The following is a 22,510-nucleotide window of genomic DNA, read 5'->3' on the forward strand; positions in this document are numbered from 1 at the left end:
TATTCCAATATTTTTTTTGTCAATCTATTTCTAATCGAAAAAAAATCTAGTGTACATTCGATGGACACTATATCATTTGGGAGAATTTATAACGCTTAACGTCTAATCAAGAAACGTTACATTCAACGTCATACATTTAATTTATATAAATATCTTTGAAAAACTCCTGATACAAGAATAAAAAACCGCTAAATGCTGTAAAAATGAGTGGCGCATACAATATTCTAGCTATAAAAGAGCTGATATGAATATTACGTGGCGCGAGAATGTATTTTCATTTTGATGGAAAATAAAATTCTAGTTTTATTTTAAAAGACTTCTATTCTAAAAGAGCTTCAAAATGCAAACTTTATCAAAGTTAGTCTTTTGTGGCGCGTTTTGTTAAGTTATACCCAGCGATTTTTTGTTTTTTTCTGGATTATTTCTCAAATTTTTATACTTTTAACCTTTATAAAATAAACAGTTGTTAGCGACGCGCGATGTATTGGTGTAAGGCGGAGATACATATCCACGCCGCGAACTCCGCGCCGTGTGAGTGCCGGGCGTTCGTGGCGCGGTTAATGTTCCTTAAAATTTTTCATTTTGACGAACCTTCCGTGATCCAGAGGAAACTTACGAACATTTAGTAATTGTAGATAATTAGTATTAAATGTGGGTGCCTACATTGGATCCGTTTTTCTCCGATCAGATCAGATCCGATACCGGCCGACGTCGGGAGTAGCTTCTCCTATTCTCATCGAGAAGTGTTTGGTTGTGTTGCGATTGGTTGCAAGTTGAGTTGCAAGTTGGTTGCAAGTTGGTTGCAAGTTGGTTGCAAGTTGGTTGCAAGTTGGGGGTTGCAAGCTAACATGTTTAAATATATTCAATGTCATCATCTCATTTTCATTTTCCACGGTAAACATCAATAAGTTTGATATTTCCTTCCGACCACTCCATTACTAACAAATATTCAACTCAGGCGGCCCAAAACCAACAAACCACTCGCAAACCCGTCCAAATACGTATTGCGAACCATAAAAGCATTGGTTGAAAAGCCGACAGAAGTTAGATCGTGGTGCGCCGTGTGCGAGCCGTTTGTGTGCCACTTGAAAACACGTACTAATCTAACAAATATGCTGCGCGCGAGCGGCTCGTACACCGAGCAGAGCGCATATGTATACCCGCCTTAATGAATATGGTGATTTTTCTAGTGACATTTTTGTTTGTAAATCTGTCTTTTGAGTTTACTCTTCTTAGTTTAAAAACAAGGTGTAACATCCAGAAATATCTTCAATTTAGAAATGAAAAAAATTACAGAATTATTCTAAAATGCATCATACAACTGTGGTTTCGTAATTTGCAATGCGGTGCACCTAAATACCTTTTGAAACCAGAAGTTTATAGTTATTTTATTATAAAACAGGAATAGCTAAATCATGAAACCGCAAACATGAATTTTATTGTGCATTGTAAAATGTATATAATTACTGTATTTTATACATTTCCTTATGCTACGAAAATCAAAATTGATGTATTTCTTTCTACGTATTTATTAGTACCTATAAGTGAGGCTTGACATATTTATACAAAGCAACTTTACATAGTTCAACGTCATATAATTATAAAAGCAGAGAACCAAATATATAAAAACAAAGCAGGAATAATACTGTGACTAAACGCCTGTACTTGGTGACATCCATTGATTTCTTCGTTAAAAAGTGGACATTACGCCATTAATTCTTTATTTTTTTAAAAACAATTTGACTTTTATACTTTATTTATATTAGATTACATTATCAATAAATTTTTCTATCATTATATCTATCACTATCTTATCTTTAATACCTCCCAACACATTTTTTTTTGCCGTAAATACTCTTATACCTAACTTTAAAATTGGGTTTTCTCTAAATCGTTTCTTGATAACATCCATGATTTTCTATCGACACCCTTCATTTATTTAATGCTCAGGGGTAAAAGGGTGCTCAAAGAAAGCATTTATAGTTTGAGATAATACCAGACGTTTTTAATAATTATGAGGCGAGATTTGAAAGTAGTATGTGACTAGGTAATAAAGACTGTCTACATACTTAAAAAAATAATTATCGGGTGTAAGTATACCATTCTTCCCACTAGACTAACGGCCGGTTTCACAAAGTCAAGTTAACTTGTGGTTAAGAGATAACCAGAGATTACCCCGAAATATGTGTTTCACAATATTAGGTCAACGGCGAAGTTGTGGTTAACCGACAGAATTTTTAACCAGGGCCCTGATTCTAATTCATTTCGACAGTCGCAATTTCATTTCGACACCGCCATGACAGCCGTAGCGATTCTTGGAGTGATGGTTAAGCTCTTAACTAGAGGTTATCCTAACCTAATTTCGTTATATTGACAGGACAGAATGTAGAGTGATACACGTAAATTATTAATTACAGATATATGAATTTATAATATGATGTACTTAAATGTGTTTAGTATTTCAGCGGCCAATAATTTTTCGATTTTTAAATGATTTGCTTTCTGGGGTAATTATTAATACACATAATATATAGTCTCTTGCTTGCTACATGTTTTTATATTAAAAATTTAATTTTAACGATTTTGGCGAAAGACCTTAAAACAAATATTATTCTTAAGCAAAACTTAAAATGTATGTGCATGTAATATACAGCGTGTGTACTTTAGTTGGCCACGTATGGGAAGCATTTTTAAAATTAATTTTACGAAAAAAAGATACATCAAAAAAAGTTCTGCATACTAATTTATATGGTCCAAAATCTAAGATTCAACCATCATATATCAAATTTTATTAATCCCATAGGAGATATGTTAAAATATATGAATTTTTAAGGCAAGATAGCAAGAATCAACATCAAAAAATATGATTATGCAAATGAAACCACAAGTCTCGCAGTGAATATCCTAACCACACATATACACACATTTATTTTTCCTTAATCTGCAAAATAAACTCCACAACTCAATATAAAATCCCTAAAAAATATATACAACAAATAATAGTCCTAAAGAAATATAACAATTTATTGAATTTATCCTAATAAAAATTAATCAAAACTCATCTGACTGATCAGCTGATCTGATAATTCTCCATAAAAATGTTATTTCTGGTGATCATTGTCTATAATTTCTTACCAACATAAGAAAACAAAACTTACGGTCAACTAACCATGATCGAATCTGTGGTTGTGAAACAGCATCTGCCAGTTAGACTGTGGGCAAAGGTTAGTTGACCGCTAAGGTTAACCGCAGATTGTGAAACTGGCCGTAAATAATAAAACTCAAGGACTAGCTTAGATGTGTACAGTAGTTACAGGCCTGACCAAAATTTTAAATTTAAGAAAAATGAACATGCTACAGCTTTACTGTGTCACTTTGTTTCATTTTTGAAATAGTAATAAAACCTTTGACTTTCAGACCATGTAGAAGCAGAACTTCGGAAAGAAGGAGAGAAACTCCAAGATATGCTCTCGATGTCCGTGAAAGACTGTCTCGGCCGGGAAATTCCAGTTGATTACTCAGAAGATATCGTCAACATCAGAGATGTCCTGGATGCCACTGTAGCTAGAAAGAACATCTTTTCAGATAGCGTAGAGCTGCAGAAGCTAACTCTTAAGCAAGTAACCCATATTGATAGTTACGAGAAAGATACCGTGCAAGCTGTTCGATGGTTGGATGAGTTACTTAGGGTTATGTTGAGGGACCATGGCCATGTTGGATGTACAGTATATGAAATACAAAGGCAGAAAGATGAACATGTTACGTTTCAAGAAACTGCAAAGGTAAATAGATATCATCTTATATCTTCTTTTCCTTGATATGCATATCCGTGACAAATGTTGAGGATCATCATAGCAATGTTTGTCTTATCTTCAGCAGCGTGAAAAAGCTACACATATGCTGTATTGAACCAGTTCTGACCAGGGTTGTAAAAGGGCATATCTGGACTTATTTCGCATAATGTATAAAGTATTGTAATTTCGAGATTTGATGGTGGTCAGTATCTCTCAGTTTTTCTTTATTCTTCTGATGACCTCCTTATTTGTGACTAGGTGAGTCCACGGGATTTTAAATTATTTTCCGATATAGCTAAATCTCAAAGGCTTCCGATTTTCTGCACATATCTTCCTTTAAGGTCGTCCATTCAACACCACAGAAATCGCAGCATGGGTATTATGATTGTATTGAAAATAATTTTTTCTACGAGCGTGCAGAAATGTCTACTTTCGCGCACGCATTTTAGTTTAGAAAGTTTCACTTTTCCGCACGCGTGTTACTTTTCCGCACGCGGTTTTTACTTTTCCGCACGCGTGTTAATTTAGATATGTTAATATGGCCTTAAAGTAATTATAATACATGCAATAAACTAATATTTAGATATTATTTACTAATTTATTTCAAATATATCTTATTGTATTCCTGTTTTAATGAAATTAACGCGACAATTCGATGAAATAAAATTATTTTGACATAATATTCGAAAGTCAAATCGGTAGACAATAACAGTCGTTTTGAATCATCGTCATGGAAACCAAGATCGTCGTCATGCTAACTAATTATATTGAAAGTTTGGTTTTGACAACCTTGTCAAAGAATTAATTTGTGTTTGTATTTTCATATTAATTAAATTAATTGATTAATATTTGGTAATTTTTTAAAGACTCTTAGAAAAAATATTGTTCCTAACTCTTGCAGAAAGTCTCTTTTCCGCACTCGACTGCTTGCCGAACTCCCGCTTCGCGTCGTTCGGCAAACTGCAGTCGCGTGCGGAAAAGAATGACTTTCTGCACTTGTTAGGAAAATAACTATTACGACTTTTCGACATTTTTGCAATTACTGAATATATACTGAACATCAAAACACTTGCTTATTTTTAATAACAATACAAATCTCACACAGAAGTAAAGACTTCAAATTGTATACTGGTATAAAATCTTTTATTAAAAACTATCTAAAATGTCATCCAAATGGATTGCAAAACGTTTTCGTTCTAATTCAGAACATTTTCAGTGCCTAGAATGAAGTATTTCCACGTTAGATTAAAGCAAAAAGGTTAAATTGTGACTGCTAGAAAGAAAAACATGTGGGAATACTTACATTCTGCTAACTAGTTTGAAACTAGCACACTATTTAAAGTGGTAACCCCATAATATATGGTTTACATTATATTTTGATAAAATATAGTGACTACAAGTCGATACAACAATAAAAATGTTTTATGAATTTTTAGGGAACGTATAATTATGGCTGTCAACTACTAAATGCCTCATTGGTGCTGCGACAGTCATGCAAACTTGCTCTTGATGACCACGCTAATCTCTACCAACGACTGAAATCCTCTTGGCAAAAACTGCTGCACGTCAGCCAAGAGCAAATGACGCGCTTACGAGTTTCAGCCGTATTTCATAGATCTGTCGAAGAACAATGTAATCAGCTACGGGATCTTCGAGAGGCTGTAGCCACTATTCCATTAATGGATTTGGCCAGAAAGAAGACTAGGGTGGATTACTACTTCGGTAAGAGGGAAAAGTTGATTGTGGAGGTTGGAAGGATGGTGAGGCTAGGAAAAATGTTGAGGAGCCGATTGAAAGAACCCCTTTGTTTTGGAGAAAAGTAAGTACGTCAATTGAATGCAACCGAATCAAGATATATATTAATTTAGCATATAGCATTTCGACACATTTAAAAGGTTATAATAAACCATAAATAAATTAAATATAGTTTGACTTTATATAAAATTACGTAATCATAAGCAATTTGTGGATAAACGTCGACATTGTTAATGTATAGTTAATCGACTCAGGGTATACAGAAAATACTCGCATACAGAAAATCTAGGAAACTGCCCTTCTAGGCTCACTGGTGGCACTTTTCCGTTATATGCATTAAAGTTTGGACCCCACCGCAGCTGCATGACGGTGATGGTAACTTACTCCATCTATGCAACATATGCGCACATCGACCGTGTTGAGTGCTGATGCGGTTAAGTGTGCACCAGGTCTTATGTGGTAGGTCAAATCAAAGAGGTGTCTCTGTGATGCAAGGCATAATTGTGTTTGCTTGAGCTTCCGACCATTCATATATCCATTTGGTGATAATGTTGAATCCGCTGACTGCAGTCGATTCTGCAGTTTGTATGGGAGATTTTCTGGAGCTCAGTCAACGTTTGGTTGCATCTTCTGTACAGTTATGAATGGGCAGCTTTATGTTGTTATCATTAAGCATCTTTTTATATTTTTTGGTTAGCAGATTGAGTCGGCGAAGGTGTGGTGGTGGATTGTCGCTCAGCACTGGTAACCAATGGGTTGGTGTGGATTTGATTGCTCCAGCGATCATTCTCACGGTGTAAATAGAGTAAAAACCCAAGAGCAACCCTTGAATACCTAGTTTTTCGCATAAACGGTGATTGTATTTAGTTCTTTGTTTCGCTTCAAAAACTCTTAACAAACCTTGAAAAACATGGTTTTTGGGGTGGTTTAAAGGCGTTTCACTCGATTTTTGAACCTTGATTTGATCTATTTTAAAGTCTATAAAACGGGAATTTCCAAAAACGCCTAAAAAGCCGTTTTTCGGGTATTTGAAGGTGGCACAGGTTATGGAAAAATCTGGAAAAAGCCAGAAATATATTTTTGATAAAATATACAAAATAAAAGGGCACATTTTAGAAGAGGTCAATAAATTTAAGTACCTACCTGGGGTGTTGAATCAATAGCAGCCTAAATCCTGATATAGAAATAAGATCGAGAATAGAACAACCAGGAACTCTTTCGAAAAACTCAAAAGACTGCTACGTGATCCTCGAATAAAACTCGAAATTCGACTACGTTTATTAAAATGCTACGTATGGTCGACTCTTCTCTACGCAGTTGAAACGTGGACATAAAATAAAATAGCAACCGTAAATAAATTGGAGGCCTTTGAAATGTGGATCTACCGGCGAATCCTCAAAGTTTCAGGAACATCGCATACCTCAAACGAAGAAGTGCTGCATAAAATAGTCAAAGAACGAGAACTTTCCAACCCCGGGCGGTACTTTTTAGGGGGAGGCAAAATTTAACAATAAATAATAAAAATATTTTGTAAATATTTGAACCAATTTATATTTTTATCGCATCTACAAATTCGGAACGATTGAAAGGAGCACGGAATTTTTCATTACTTATTTTGTGATGAATTCGGTGAATTCCTATTCTTTGAATGATATTTTGTAGCGACTGGCAACAACGTCTATACTGACTTGTGGGAATTCCCCGTTTATGACTAACAATCAGCACATTTTTTTTTCGGTACTAGAACGTTGCTATTCTTTTTTTTCCTCATCGACATCGTTGGGAAGTTCTGATAGCAGCTAAAGGCAAAAGAAGGATTCAAGACACGCGGTGGAGTGCAAGAGGCGATGCCGTAAATGTGACATGGCATCATTATAAAGAAATTCTCGTCACTTTTGAAAACCGACAGAGGCAGGTGAAAACTTAAACACTAGGACAGATGCAGGTGTTTTACTAGTTTCGATGCAATCATTTTCGTTTCTTTGTTTTTTGGACCTATGGCAACCAGTGCTACATGCTAGATGAAGTGAATGATGCACAAAAATATTGTTATGCTCTGTATTTCTCTCTGTTATGAGATTGATCAGCAAATTATTATTTTGATTAATTACTTACTTATTTTAATTATTACTTATGTAAAACAAAACCAAAATTAAATTAAATTTTCTAACAAATTTTATTTTCAGGGCTATTTTAATTTTAATGCATTACCTTTGGTTTGTGTTTTCTAGTAGTATCTCTAGTTGCTTACTTCATCCAGGAACAAAACAGGCAAATTAAACACAGTCGATGTCATATAAATGTTATAAATATTTTTTTTATTTATCCAATATACCATAAATATAAGATTTAAAAATTATACTAAAATTCAATTTAGTCCCGTCGCCAGTGGGGGGGGGGGGTACAACGGCCTTCTTAATTCAGATGGACTTACCCAAGTTTTTTTTATGTATTTTGGCCCGTAGAACACGAATTTTTTGGGTAACAGTTGATCCGGATGTCGATAAGATTGTTATAAACAAAGAAGTTGAGGAATTACATAACAGCGATTTCTCGCAAAACAAAACAATTTTTTGTATTTTTTGGGTCATTCTAACTAAAAAATGTTCCTACAAGTTTTTTCGTAGGATGCATAGTTTTCGAGATAAACGCGGCTGAACTTTCAAAAAATCGAAAAATTGCAATTTTTGAACCCGAATAACCTTTGAATAAAAAATAAAATAGCAATTCTGCTTACCGCCTTTAAAAGTTTAAGTCAAATTTTATCTGTTTTGGATATTTGCATTGCTAAAAATTTATTTTTTGATTGTTAAAAAAAGCTATAAACACATGTGTTTCCCGTGACTAATACATGCGTTTTAATGCATGCTACATAGAAATAGCCCCGCTTGCACTTTTATCTCCTCTACCTACTCATTCGATTTTAAATGAGAAATCATTGAAAACATCACTCAAGCACTAGGTGTTTATAGCTTTGTTTTAACAATAAAATAATAAACTTTTAGCAATACAAATAATTAAAACCGATATAATTTCACTTGAACTTTCAAATGCGGTAAGCAGAATTGCTATTTTATTTTTTAATCAAAAGTTATTCGGGTTCAAAAATTGCAATTTTTCGATTTTTTGAAAGTTCAACCGCGTTTATCTCGAAAACTATGCATCCTACGAAAAAATTTGTAGGAACATTTTTTGGTTAGAATGGCCCAAAAAATACAAAAAAATGTTTTCTTTTGCAAGAGATCGCTGTTATGTGATTCCTCAACTTCTTGGTTTATAACAATCTTATCGACATCCGGATCAACTGTTACCCAAAACATTCGTGTTCTGCAGGTCAAAATACATAAAAAAACTTGGGTAAGTCCATCTGAATACAGGAGGCCGTTGTACCCCCCCTGGCGACAGGACTAATTATGTTGCAACTATTTCTCATCTAATAAATTTAACTTTAATTCTGATATCTCCTTTGTTTTAACAAAAATTTTATTTAAATAATTCGTTAGACTATTCTTACAAAAAATAATAAAATTTACTTTTCTCCTTTTGAATTAATTACTTATTTCTTCTTTAAATTTTGGAAAAACTAAATTATGCTATAAAACTGTTCAATACAAAAAATAAGGAAATATGGTGTGGATATAAAACAACACTCTCCGTTTCACAAATGATTTGACTAACCTTTTTGTTTCTTCTTTATTTCTTCTCCCGGATTGCGTAGTCCTCGATTCTCCCACACGTGCTTCTAGGATGTTGCGAAATGTCCTTCTCGTCCAAACTGCTTCACAAACAAACAAACAGGACTCGCTCGAATTCTCTACTCAGTTTTCTCTATGCTCGATATCTTGTGCAAATTGATACCAATCGGCTACTCGTTCTAGACAGAAACAGGAATCTGATCGGACACAAGGAAAATTAACTTCTCAACTCGGTCAACGACTTCGTTTCAACATGATTCTGCTCGCAAAGGCCAACTTCACCACTTTACACCGACTTCTCACTTTCCAAAAACTGGACTGTTCTCTCCAGATATTAATTACACAGTGACCATTTTTTCTCTCCTTAAAATCAGATTCAACACTCTCATCCCTTCCATCCATCTTTCTCCGCCAATCACAAAAATCCTCTCTACCCACTACATCCATATTTTCATTTCTTAAGAACCAATTTATTTTGTATACAACTTTTCCGTTTTGTTAAATTCTAGGAGATACCAAATTACCTTCGTTGTTTCAAAATGCTAAACAAAAAGCCTTATATTCTAAACTCAATAAATTTATTTACTGTCTCTCCTTCTAGGAATCATTTACAAATGTCCTATTGTCGATTCTAAAGCGAAATAAAATGTACTTTCTAATCTTCCCGCACCATTGTTTAAGTCCGTTCAGAGACCCATTAACAAACCACCTTAACGATTTCACTTCCCGCGAAACCACTGTTTACTAACTAAATTATAATATTTACAATTTTTGGTCATATACAGGGCATTAAAAACTATGATCTCGTGGTCTCTGATATAAATTTATTTTCTAAATTTTGTGCGCTCAGAAAGTAAATGCTTTGCAGATGATATTGATATTGACAGAGAAAAGAGAGGAATGTGCAAATGGCGCTGTAGATTATGTAAAAAATATGTGTGAAGAACTTGGAATTTCCATAAAACCTCGGAGGCGCATAACAAGAAAGCATATTTTTCTTCTGTTTTCTTCGTTAGATAGAGGTATTGTAGAAATTCGTGAGCATTTTCAACAGCTACAGAATTTAACGGATAAGTTTGTTTATCTAACGTCGGCTATATTATTAGATCCAGACAACACTGAATGTCGAAACGTATACTAGGCATTTGACGAAATTGACGAGCAGGGTTTCAAGCTACAAAAACTTCGACTGCGGATTTTCATTGCTGCTACAGGCAATGAAATTTATTAATGCAGACTCACTTGAATTATTTAAATTTATTGTTTAATCCAAGATGTAGTCCTGTCGCCAAGGGGGTACAACGGCCTCCTTAATTCAGATGGACTTACCCAAGTTTTTTTATACAGGGTGTTTCATTAATAATTGTCCATATAGTAACTGGAGAAACCTTAGATCAAAATACGAAGATTTAATCTAAAACATTTAAATAAAATGTGGTTCCTTACTGAGTTACTAGTTTTATCTAAAAATTTAAAAATTGTTTTTTCTCAGCATTTTAAAACTATTCGACATATAATGTTCATACTAGACAGAAAGTGCGACTACTATACACCCTACTAAATTATGGTACACAAACGTTTCTAGCTACTACCAGAGGCGTACGTAAGGGGATAGTGAATGGTTGACCCTTCTCAAATTCTACGCCACTGGAGGAATTACTATTTTAGTGCCATTTTTAGATTCTCCAATACTTTATACGTAAATAATATACTCTTCATTGTTAACGATAAGGTCATTAGTTTTCGAGATATTTGAAGTTAAATATGAAACGGCACAATTATTTTGATAAATTTATGATATGATTCATATGATTAAAATTTAAAAATTGTTTGTAGCCAGTACTTTAAAACTATTTGGCCTATCCTTATCATACTTGGCAGAAAGTGTAGGTACTGTATACCCTACGAAATTAAGATAAATAAACGTTTCTAGCTACTACCAGAGGCGTACGACAGGGGATAGTGGCTGGTTGACCCTTCCCAAATTCTACGCCACTGACGAAATTGCTATTTTAGAGTAATTTTTTGGTTTTCCAATACTTTTTACGTAAATAATATACTCTTCATTCGTAACGATAAAATGATTATTTTTCGAGATATTTGAAATTAAAAATGAAGCGACACACTACATTAATCAAAATAACCGTGTCGTTTAATTTTTAACTTCAAAGATCTCGAAAACTAATGACTTTATCGTTACGAATTAAGAGGATATTATTTTCATAGAAAATATTGGAGAATCCAAAAATTAAACTAAAATAGCAATTTCGCCAGTGGCGTAGAAATTGTAAAGAAATTGTAGAAACCATTCACTCTCCCCCGTCGTACGCCTCTGGAAACAACCAGAAACGTTTTTTTAACATAATTCAGTAGTTTGTACAGTACCTATACTTCCTGCCAAGTATGAAGAAGATACCTCGAATAGTTTTAAAATGCTGAGCACAAATAGTTTTTAAATTGCTAGATAAATCACCCTTTAACTCAGTAAGGAACCACATTTTATTTAAGTGTTTTAGGTTAAATCTTCGTATTTTGTGCTAAGGTTTCTCCAGTTACTTTATGGACAATTATTAATGAAACACCCTGTATATTTTGACCCGTAGAATACGAATTTTTTGGGTAACAGTTGATCCGGATGTCGAAAAGATTGTTATAGACAAAGAACTTGAGGAATTACATAACAGCGATTTCTCGCAAAACAAAACATCTTTTTGTATTTTTTTGGGTCATTTTAAGCAAAAAATATTCCTACAAGTTTTTTCGTAGAATGTATAGTTTTCGAGATAACCGCGGTTGAACTTTCAAAAAATCGAAAAATTGCAATTTATAAACCCGAATAACTTTTGATTAAAAAATAAAGTAGCAATTCTGCTTACCGCATTTGAAAGTTTAAGTCAAATTATATCGGTTTTGATTATTTGCATTGCTAAAAATTAATTTTTTTATTGTTAAACTAATCTATAAACACATAGTGTTTCCCGTGCCTAATACATACGTTTTAACGCATGCTACGTAGAAATTGCCTCGCTTGCACTTGTAGCTACTCTACCTACTCGTTCGATTTTAAATGAGAAATCATAGAAAACATCACTCACATACTAGGTGTTCATAGCTTTGTTTAACAATAAAACAATAAATTTTTAGCAATGCAAATAATCAAAACCGATATAATTTGACTTAAACTTTCAAATGCGGTAAGCAGAATTGGTACTTTATTTCTTAATCAAAAGTTATTAGGGTTCAAAAATTACAATTTTTCGATTTTTTGAAAGTTCAACCGCGGTTATCTCGAAAACTACGCATTCTATGAAAAAACTTGTAGGAATATTTTTTGCTTAAAATGACCCAAAAAATACAAAAAGATGTTTTGTTTTGCGACAAATCGCTGTTATGTAATTCCTCAAGTTCTTTGTCTATAACAATCTTATCGACATCCGGATCAACTGTTACCCAAAAAATTCGTATTCTGCGGGTCAAAATATATAAAAAAAACTTGGGTAAGTCCATCTGAATTAAGGAGGCCGTTGTACCCCCCCTGGCGACAGGACTAATACTCTGCCCAATATTTTAATAATATTCCGAATAAGTTTCACAGTTGCTATAAGCAATGCCAGCTGTGAGAGGAGTTTTTCAAAACTGAAATTTATTAAAAATTATTTAAGATCGACAATGAGCACTCTAACTAATTTGGCTATTTTGTCTATTGAGCAGGAGGTGTGTGATGCGATAGACATTGGGTGGAATGCATAAAACGTAGTAGCTGCTAATGCTTCAAGTACGTACTACATTTTTGAAGAATTTGCTACACTTACAAATCATTTGCTTTCCTCCGTAGCATCTGCTACTATTTACCAGATACATAGAAGGATGTACTACGCTTCTGAAGTATTTGCTAGTTTAGTAGAATTTGCTTCAGTTTAGGTGAAGTTGGTAGATGAACGACTTCGGCGTATGTGTTTTTTGTTAAAAAAAAGCATGTGTGTGTACTTTGTACGCACGTAAGGAGATATTCTTCTATTATATAAAAGGTAATTTAAACGAAGTATATATACTTAAAAGGTTATTTGTACTTATTTTATTTAAAAATCAAACTAACTTTCTTATCTACCACTTTCAAAAAAGAAGAATATCTTCAAAAATTATATAATAATATACTTACAATCATAAAATCTATAAAAAAAATAAAAAATAATAACTTGCTTGGGGCTTGAACCCACTTCACGTCTACCGCGCCGTACGAAAGTTGACGCCATTTCAAACTGCACCAAACTCTCGTATACGTCATGTGGGAATATACACAAACTAAACGTTTACACCATAAATTTATATGAATTTAATAAAATTATTAGTTTGATTTTTGTCGAAATAAAATACAACAAAATATAGAGTAAGAAAACGCTATACGAGATGAAGATTTGTAGAAAATTTGTTCGTTATCAGATTATGTAAATTAAAGCATTGCCTACTAATAGGTAACTACAATATTTTGTTTACATTTTCCATATAGATAGGTATTGAAACTATTAGGTATTTCCAACTGAAACATTTAGAATTACGTACCTGCGGCTTTTCAAAACTATTTAACAAGTCACTATAATTACATATTTGATTTTATTTCTGTCCACACATGAATAAAAACTAATATTATACAATATTTTTGTTTACCGATAACCTCCATATTGAACAATTATTGACAGATCATTTCAAAATTTCAACACCCAATCAGAGCCCGTATAACAACTAATACCATACTGTCGGTGTGCGCATGCGCGCGGATCAATCAAATTTTACCCTCAATCGATTCGCCGCTAAAGAAGAATATCTTCAAAAATTGCAGCATTTATGAATGTATTTAGGTAATTATCATGAATCGTGCAGTTTTATTCATACAGTGTGCTGGAATATTAACTATTACCTCCCATATTAACTCATTTATTTTTAGTATATAAGCAAAACGCTCGTAGAGGTCAATTTTTAAAATAATATATCATAGTATATTATAGCATCAATGTTTCGAACTTTACTCAATCCCTCTTCAGGTGACAGTCATAACTATGATTTTTTAAATGAGAAAGTACATCATCTGAAACTCCATTTAAAAGCTTCTGAAATACTGATTACAAAAATGTATAATACTTGGGCAAAATTTCGGTCAAATGCTTTTTAAATGTATTCATTTCTTTCAAATCCTGAGAAAACTAATTTAGCATTTTTGAAAAATTTAAACGCAGAATGAAAGATTACATTATTACCGAGGGCCAAAAGTCCCTTAGACTTAGAATAAACAAAAAGTTTCTTTTGAATGATATATTTGAAATTAAAAATCATACTAAATTTTGTCTTCGTTTTCACCCCTGTAACTTATTTAAATAAACAATATAGAAGTTTTTAGGGACTTTCGGCCCTCGGTAATAATGTAATCTTTCATTCTGCGTGTAACATTTTAAAAATTCCTATTAGTTTTCTCAGGATTAAAAAAATGAAAGCATTTAAAAATCAGTGGACCGAAATTTTGCACAAGTATTATAAATTTTTGTAATCAGTATTTAAAAAGCTTTTAAATGAGGTGTCACATGATGTACCTACTTTCCCATTTAAAAAAAATCAAAGTTATGCCTCTCACCTGAAGAGGGATCGCGTAAAGTTCGAAACATTGATGCTATAATATACTATAATTATTTTAAAAATCGACATGTCCAAGCGTTTTGATTATGCCGAAGCTTCTGCCGAAGACTGTTGAGCTCGAGCACAAGAAATTTGAGCTTCGGCTGCTTTATTTTGTTTTCGTAAGCATAATATATTCTGTAGTTTAATCAGCGGCTCCTCCTTCACACTACGATATTTGGGAGCTCTGCCTGTTAGTTTTTGACAACCAGAATTGGAGCTAAAAAGAACGTTTTCATCATTATTTTTTTTGTGATGAAACCCCAATCTCCTCTTTTACACGGACTGACAAGCACCTGGTACCCTGTGCAAGACTGGATTTTCTCCAATGTTCCATAACTCATAGAATTTTCTTCGCCAGACAGTTAGTCCGATTTTTTTGTTACCAGTTTATTTTACGTCAACAATTTTTTTAACTTTTTTTTCATGTTGTTGAATTTCTTCAAAATCTGTTTTGAATCTAGGTTTTTTCGATTATTTTATTAACGGCAGCAGTTAATTTGTTCAATGCAGCTTCTTTTTCATTTTTAATTTTTGGGATCATTCTTTTATCAAATAAAATTTGATAATTTTCAAGAAGATTAACAATCATTAGGGCACTACGGCTGACGCTATGTTTAGTAGTAGATCCTTCAGGTCAGTAGCAGGTACTTCGGTTGTGTAGTACGGTCTTCTCAACAAAGCACCGACTTTTATGTAAAAGAAAATGCTACAAATTAGATACTATTTGCTGAAGCAATAGCATCTACTACGTTTTATTCATTCCACCCATTGACGGTGCAATAAAAGACTTTGCTCTTAAAAAAAGTAGACGTATAAATTTTTAATTGAAGACGGAAGTTCTCTTTTTAAAACTAACAAATACTCATATTACTTTTCAATAAAGATCTTAAGGGTACCTAATCTTAAGTGATAGGTACCTAGTTATATCAATGTATCTAATTGGTTAAAGTAAAAGAATTTTTGTATTAATAAACGTGAATGTAAAACTTAGATAATTTTTTTTATTTAAAATCCAACCTGTATAATGCAAAATAATGATGACTGTTTTCGCCGAAAAGTTCTCTATAATTAATGTATGTAATGTATAGTATACAATAAATTAAAATACCTAAATAAGAGGGCGGCAAAATTGTCTTCCGCCCCGGGCGGCCGACACTCACGCTACGCCACTGGGCTCAACTAATAGTGGAAGGAAAGATCGAGGGAAAGAGAGGACTAGGAAGAAAAAGACTAGCGTGGCTAAGAAACGAAATTGAAATTGTAGTAGCCAACCTCCATTGATGAGAGGGCACTTTAAGAAGAAGATATAAAATAAAAGTTAAACCACTCCAAAAAAAAAGTGATAAAGGAGAAACAAGGTGGAGAACATTAAAAACCGGGTAAGAAATAGAAGAGTAGAATGAAACGACCACATAAGCCGAATGACAATAAGTAGAGTAGTAAAGACGTTAAGAGACGGTTCCCTTATAGGAAAACCATCAGTGGCAAGACCACGGAAACGAAGACATCTTGAAAAACAGACACAGTCATATCTACAAAAAAAAAAAAAGAAGAACAAGAAGAAATTTTTGTTCAGTCGTCTTTGAAACGATTTCTTACACCTTCTGTGAAAAAAAGTAAAGTAAATTAGAACAATAATATTTTTCAGAGTTTTTATATTTTTTATTTTATTATTTTATCTCTAAAATGCATAAAAAATTGTCAAGCCCATCAATTTTGGTTTTATTTAACCCGACTATAACTCCAGAACTCCAGACAATTCACACCCGATTCTATTTCAACTCAAGACATCCCGAATTCGAGTCGAAATACACTATTTCTAAGAAAAGTGCACTTAGAGTTCATGTACTTTGGAAATCTAAATTTGAATTTCGAAATGGTGGGGAAACTAAATGTGGCAGTGGTAGTGAGACCGGCCCAAGTTCCACATCCGTTTCACCGTAAGTAAAAAATAATTTTTATTTCGGCTTCTTCCATGATTTATATTTTCAATGACAACTATGATTGATAACGTTAGTTCAGTGCTAATAATACATACTTGATTTTTGACATTGTTTTAGTCAGTTATATATTTTTAGAACAAAATTTCTCTACAAGGTTAGTTATTCTCGATTTTTTTTTCGTGTAACTATCTGATTTTTTTATTTCGTAAGGCATCCACATATACATCGTCCAAATTAAAATACGTACTAATTTTATCGGCGAAACTGAACAATTTCTTAAATTTTTAATGTCCAAAGAAAATATTCAAATAGTATAAATACATATATACTTAAAAAAGTTGTTCAATATTTTATCGTTACTCTCATTTACTTAAAACAATGTCAATTTCTTTTTACTCAATGTCAATTAACTGTAGGTACTTCAATTGTTTGTATTTTTTATTAATAATTAAAATTTATAATTTATTTAATAGATATCCAATAGATAACAAAAATACAGGTCATAAATTAAATCACATTTTGGGACCAAAAATAGTTCTATTCAACCTAACTTACCTTAGTACAAATGTACACATAAAAAAGTTAGCCCTTTGAAGTTACAAAATGAAAATCGATTTTTTCCAATTTATCAAAAACTATTAGAGAATTTTATTGAAAATGGATATGTGGTATTTTTATGACAGACTCATTTAAAAAAAAGAGTAGTGAAATTTGTGCACCTCATAATAGAAATTTTTTGGGGGTATTGTTCCTTTAAACCCCCCCAAACTTTTGTGTACATTCCAATTCAATTATTATTATGGTACCATTAGTTAAAGATATCCAATATGATGATATGATTTTAAAACTTTTTTGTCTCTTAGTACTTTTTCGAAAAGCCAGTTTTTATCAAGATATTTTGAATATTTGTCAAATCCACCAAATATTTGTGTATGGTGAAGTACGATAGACCTGGTAATAATATGAAAATTTATAATTTACATAATATATGAATGAACCATATTAAAACAGAAGCCACATCCCGATAAAAGGTGCGGTATCGAAAAAATACTAAGAGACAAAAAAGTTTTAAAAACACTGCATTTAACCAATGGCACCGCAATAATAGTTTAGTTGGAACGTACACAAACAATTGGGAGGTTTAAAGGAACAAAACCCCTATAAAATTTTTATATAAACATATTAAAAAAGAAGCCGCATCTTGATAAAAACTGGCTTATAGAAAATATACTAAGAGGCAAAAAAGTTTTAAAAACATTGTGTTTAACTAATGGTACCACAATAATAATTTAATTGAAACGTACACAAAAGTTTGGGGAGGGGGTTTAAGGGAACAATACCCCATAAAATTTGTATTGGGTGTACAAATTTCAGTGTTATTTTTTTTAAGATGTTCCTGTCATAAGAATGCCACATTTCCATTTCCAATAAAAAATCTCTAAGAGTTTTCGATATATGGAAAAAAATCGATTTTTCATTTTGTAACTTCAAAGGGCTGTAACTTTTTTTAATGTGCAAATTTGTACTAAGGTAGGTTCGCTTCATTCGATCTATTTCTGGTCCCAAAATATGTGATTTAATTTATGACCTACACTTTTGTTACACCCTGTATAGAATATTTGGTAAATATAATCTAAGGATTTTTATTAGGTGCCATCCATTAATGAGTCTCTGTACTTATTTGCATCTCTATATCTTCTAGCTATAGTCTACTAACTTTTCGTTATACTGGTTGGTTGAATAGTTCAATAACTACTACATTTATTTTCACTAAGTATTATCATTCCAATTAAATCTGGAATAGCTAGTTTCAAAAGCACTGGCGAGAATGGGTGTAATCCGGTTTGAGCATTACAGTACCTTAGTTCAGCCGGATCCTAGATCGCCAATTCGGCAAGTACCAGTAACCCAAGACTGCTGTAGTAGTTAAAACTTTCTGTAGAGTTTGATGATCCTCTTCTTGGTTAAGATTTCTCGATTGTTCCGAAGAAAGTATCTCCTTTCTCCTGAAGGCCTTCGTAGATTGATCGTCTATTGACCTTATATCTAAATCGTATGACCTCAGGTCTCAGTTTATTTTCTGGCTATGTGGGTAGTGTCGTAGACTAGGGATGTCGCTGTAAAGACGATAGGATCTTCAGTTTGAATTTTCGGTATGGGTGCTGGTACAGATAGAGAATGCGTTAGAGGAAAGGTATGGTAGAACAGCCGAGTCTGGCTGCCCTCACCTAGATGTAATAACCATTAAATTAGTGGACGTTTCATTCAGATGCAAATGTCGAGATTGATGTTAAAAAATGGTTCAGCAAACTCCAAAAAAGTTTTATAAACTAGATATTAATAGAATGGTTAAACAAAGGGACTCATGTCTTAGATTTAATGGACATGTGGCTTAAAAATTTTTAAACCAACGATAAACATTTTAAAGTTGTTTTTGTCTTCCAATGTCTGGTTAAATAATTTTAGTAAGTAGAATTTCCAGCTCAACTGCTTACTTTGAATAAACATTGTTTGTTTTCTTGTATACCTGTCAAGTCTGTAGGTTTCTTCAAATGTTTTGTTTAGTTTCGGTCTTTGGTAGACTGTGCCAAGTTCATTACTAAGTTTTGCCAATACAATCATGACCTATTTTAGAGACAATATTGTACTATTTATTATATTTTTAATGTCCGACTGGTATATTTTTTTGACAAAAATAATGACATGATTTCGAAGTCAGTTAAGTATGATATAACCTATATACCCTAGGTGATAAAGAATTAAATTAAAATAACTAGTTAAATACTGTCAAGTTGAAAAATAAAAACCTAAGTAAAACTATGGTTACCACAATTACGTTACGACTATTGCTGGTAAATGTACTTATAACTAATTAATTCAACATTCATTCAATTTTTTTGCATAATATAAAGACTAATTTAGTCGGACATTAAACGTTGAAGGCACAACGGATATTATAGATAATGACGCTGTCGGTCAACGTATATCCCTCGGGCCAAGGGCCCTCGGTATATACACCATTGACCTCGAGCGTTATTATCCTTATAATACCCTTGGTACCGTAATAACTGTAATACACTTATGGCTGGTTTAACCAGCCATAAGTGTATTATTTAAAAATTGCTGGTTTAACCAGCCGAAAAATATTAGTTTATTCGACGACTAAAGTTATTCGACCAATAAAACTGACATGTTTTCTGACATCTACGTTTCACCAATGGCAAATAGGACTTATTTTATTTATTTATCAAATAAATATTTGATAAATTGACAAGTTAATCTCGCTTTAAATATCTATAACAAAGAAAATTCGTCAGTTTAACTTTAAATTATCCCTCCGTGGCTCAGTGGTAAGAGCGCCTGCCTTTGGATCGAAAAAATCCGAAAGGTTGTGGGTTCGAATCTCACCAGGGTCAGAAATTTTTCATTTATTATAAATTAATGAATGAATATAGTTTCTGTCCTTGTGGGATCGGTACTCACCGGAGGGACCGCAGACGTTCGGATACAATTAGCGTCTCTTTGCAAAGACAATGACGTCGACTTTGCAAAGTAACAAGACACTTACTCAACATACACACTACACATGACACTAATACTCATGTTGTGACTGGCCGAATGACATAAAGTCCATGCCAATATAAACAAAAAAAAAACTTTAAATAAATTCTATTGAAACACAAGAAAAATATAATCGACTAATAAATATTATTCAACGAATAACTATTCACTGATCTATTTGTTGTTGGTGAAACCGGCCATAAATCATTTAATATCTAGTAATTTCTATTAAAAATTAATTTTAGAATTTCAAGAAGAAACTGTAGTCATAATCAGTTTATAATATTATGCCAGTAAACATTGTATCTGATATATCGTTCGCTTCGACTTTGTGAAGTTGAACAATAATCCATTTAAACCTATAATATAATATAAGTACATTAGACCAGTAAGGATCTGTTTTTAGGTGGATGTGAGAGGTGGTATTCAGATTTTTGCGGATAAAGTTAGGTGATAACTTCGTTAATAATAATTGATTTATGCTCCTTCTCAAATATGCCCGGAACATTGATAAAAAAATTCAAATATTTAAAAATTTCGAATAACATCGATTTTTTTCTACTTTTTTTGTTTATAACTTTAAAACGATTCATTTTGGAAAAAAGTCGTATAGGAATAAAACAAAGATAATTAAATTTTCTATCAGATGCCATTGGTTAAAAATGTCTTAATTTATCACCCTTGCTGCAAAATAGCAATAAATATAAAATAAGGGGCAAAACAAGCCTGTCTTTATTCAATGATTTTCCATCACTTAGGTTACACTTGGAATCTTCCTAATTCGCTTAGAAAATTTTTGTAATGTGCTAAAATCGTACACCAAATTTCATTAAAATTGACTTACTAGCTTTTGAATAATAATTTTGCAATCTGAACTTTTTTCAAAAAATTATAATTTTTTAAAATCTTGCACAACAAAAACTAGAACATACAAAGATTTGTAAATTTTTTTACATATAAAGAAGCACTCCCCCTATCTAACGCACTTTACAGAATTGAAATGGGATTATCTAAGCAGCCTCAGCAATGTTTTAAAGTTATAAACAATTTCTTGGCTTATAAACAAATTAATGCTGTGGCCAGGAGGGGGTGCTACGGGCTCCTTTATTTAGATGGACTTACCCAAGATTTTTATGTATTTTTTGACCCGTAGATCACGATTTTTTGGGTAACAGTTGATCCGGATGTCGATAAGATTGTTATAAACAAAGAACTTGAGGAATTACATAACATCGATTTTTCGCAAAATTAAATATTTTTTTGTATTTCTTGGGTAATTCTAAGCAAAAAATGTTCTTACAAGTTTTTTCGTAGGATGCATAGTTTTCTAGATAAACTTTAAAAAAATCGAAAAATTGCAATTTTTGAACGCGAATAACTTGATTAAAAAATAAAATAGCAATTCTGCTGACAGCATTTGAAAGTTTAAGTCAAATTATACCGGTTTTAATTATTTGCATTGTTAAAAATTAATTTTTTTATTATTAAACATAGCTATTTGTTTATAAGCCAAAAAATTGTTTATAAGTTATAAACATTGCTGGGGCCCCTTTAATAATCCGATTTTAATTCTGTAAAGTGTATTAGATAGGCAGAGTACCTCTTTATACGTATAAAAATTAGCCAACTTCTAAATGGTCTACTTTTTGTTCAGAAAGATTTTAAAAAATTTGAACTTTTTTAAAAATATTTAGATTGCAAATTTATTATGCAAAATCTATAAGATCGATTTTAATGAAATTTGGTACACGGTTTAAGTATATTACAAAGAATTTCCTAAATGAATTACTAAGGTCCTAAGTGCCACCAAAGTGGTTAAAAGCATTGAATAACAACAGGCGTATTTTGCCCCCTTATTTTGTATTTATTGCTACATTGCAGAAAAAGTAATACGTTAAGACATTTTTGACCAGTCGTATATCATACAAAATTTAATTATCTTTATTTTATTTCGTTAAGACTTTGTTCCAAAACGGATCGTTTTAAAGTTATAAGCAAAGAAAGCAGAAAAAAATCGACGTTTTTCGAAATTTTTAAATATTTTAATTTTTTTTAATGTTCGGGGCATATTTGAGAAGGAGCATAAGTCAATTAT

The 22,510-nt window shown here is 32.5% G+C and overlaps 1 protein-coding gene across 7 annotated transcripts in view; it reads left to right on the forward strand.

Annotated features, from left to right (window-relative positions):
* Positions 1-22,510, forward strand: part of LOC114338523 (titin) — a 751,244-nt gene that overhangs the window by 127,198 nt on the left and 601,536 nt on the right. For 6 of the 7 annotated variants that reach the window (XM_050662823.1, XM_050662825.1, XM_050662826.1 and 3 more), the window contains exons 8-9: positions 3,418-3,782; positions 5,231-5,613. In XM_050662823.1, coding sequence (XP_050518780.1) covers positions 3,418-3,782; positions 5,231-5,613 — 748 coding nt within the window. Of the gene's footprint in view, positions 1-3,417; positions 3,783-5,230; positions 5,614-16,635; positions 16,852-22,510 lie in introns of those variants that run through there. The other variant, XM_050662829.1, reaches the window with a different exon arrangement.

The sequence above is a fragment of the Diabrotica virgifera genome, chromosome 9, assembly GCF_917563875.1.
Source record: "Diabrotica virgifera virgifera chromosome 9, PGI_DIABVI_V3a".
NCBI classification, from domain to species: domain Eukaryota; kingdom Metazoa; phylum Arthropoda; class Insecta; order Coleoptera; family Chrysomelidae; genus Diabrotica; species Diabrotica virgifera.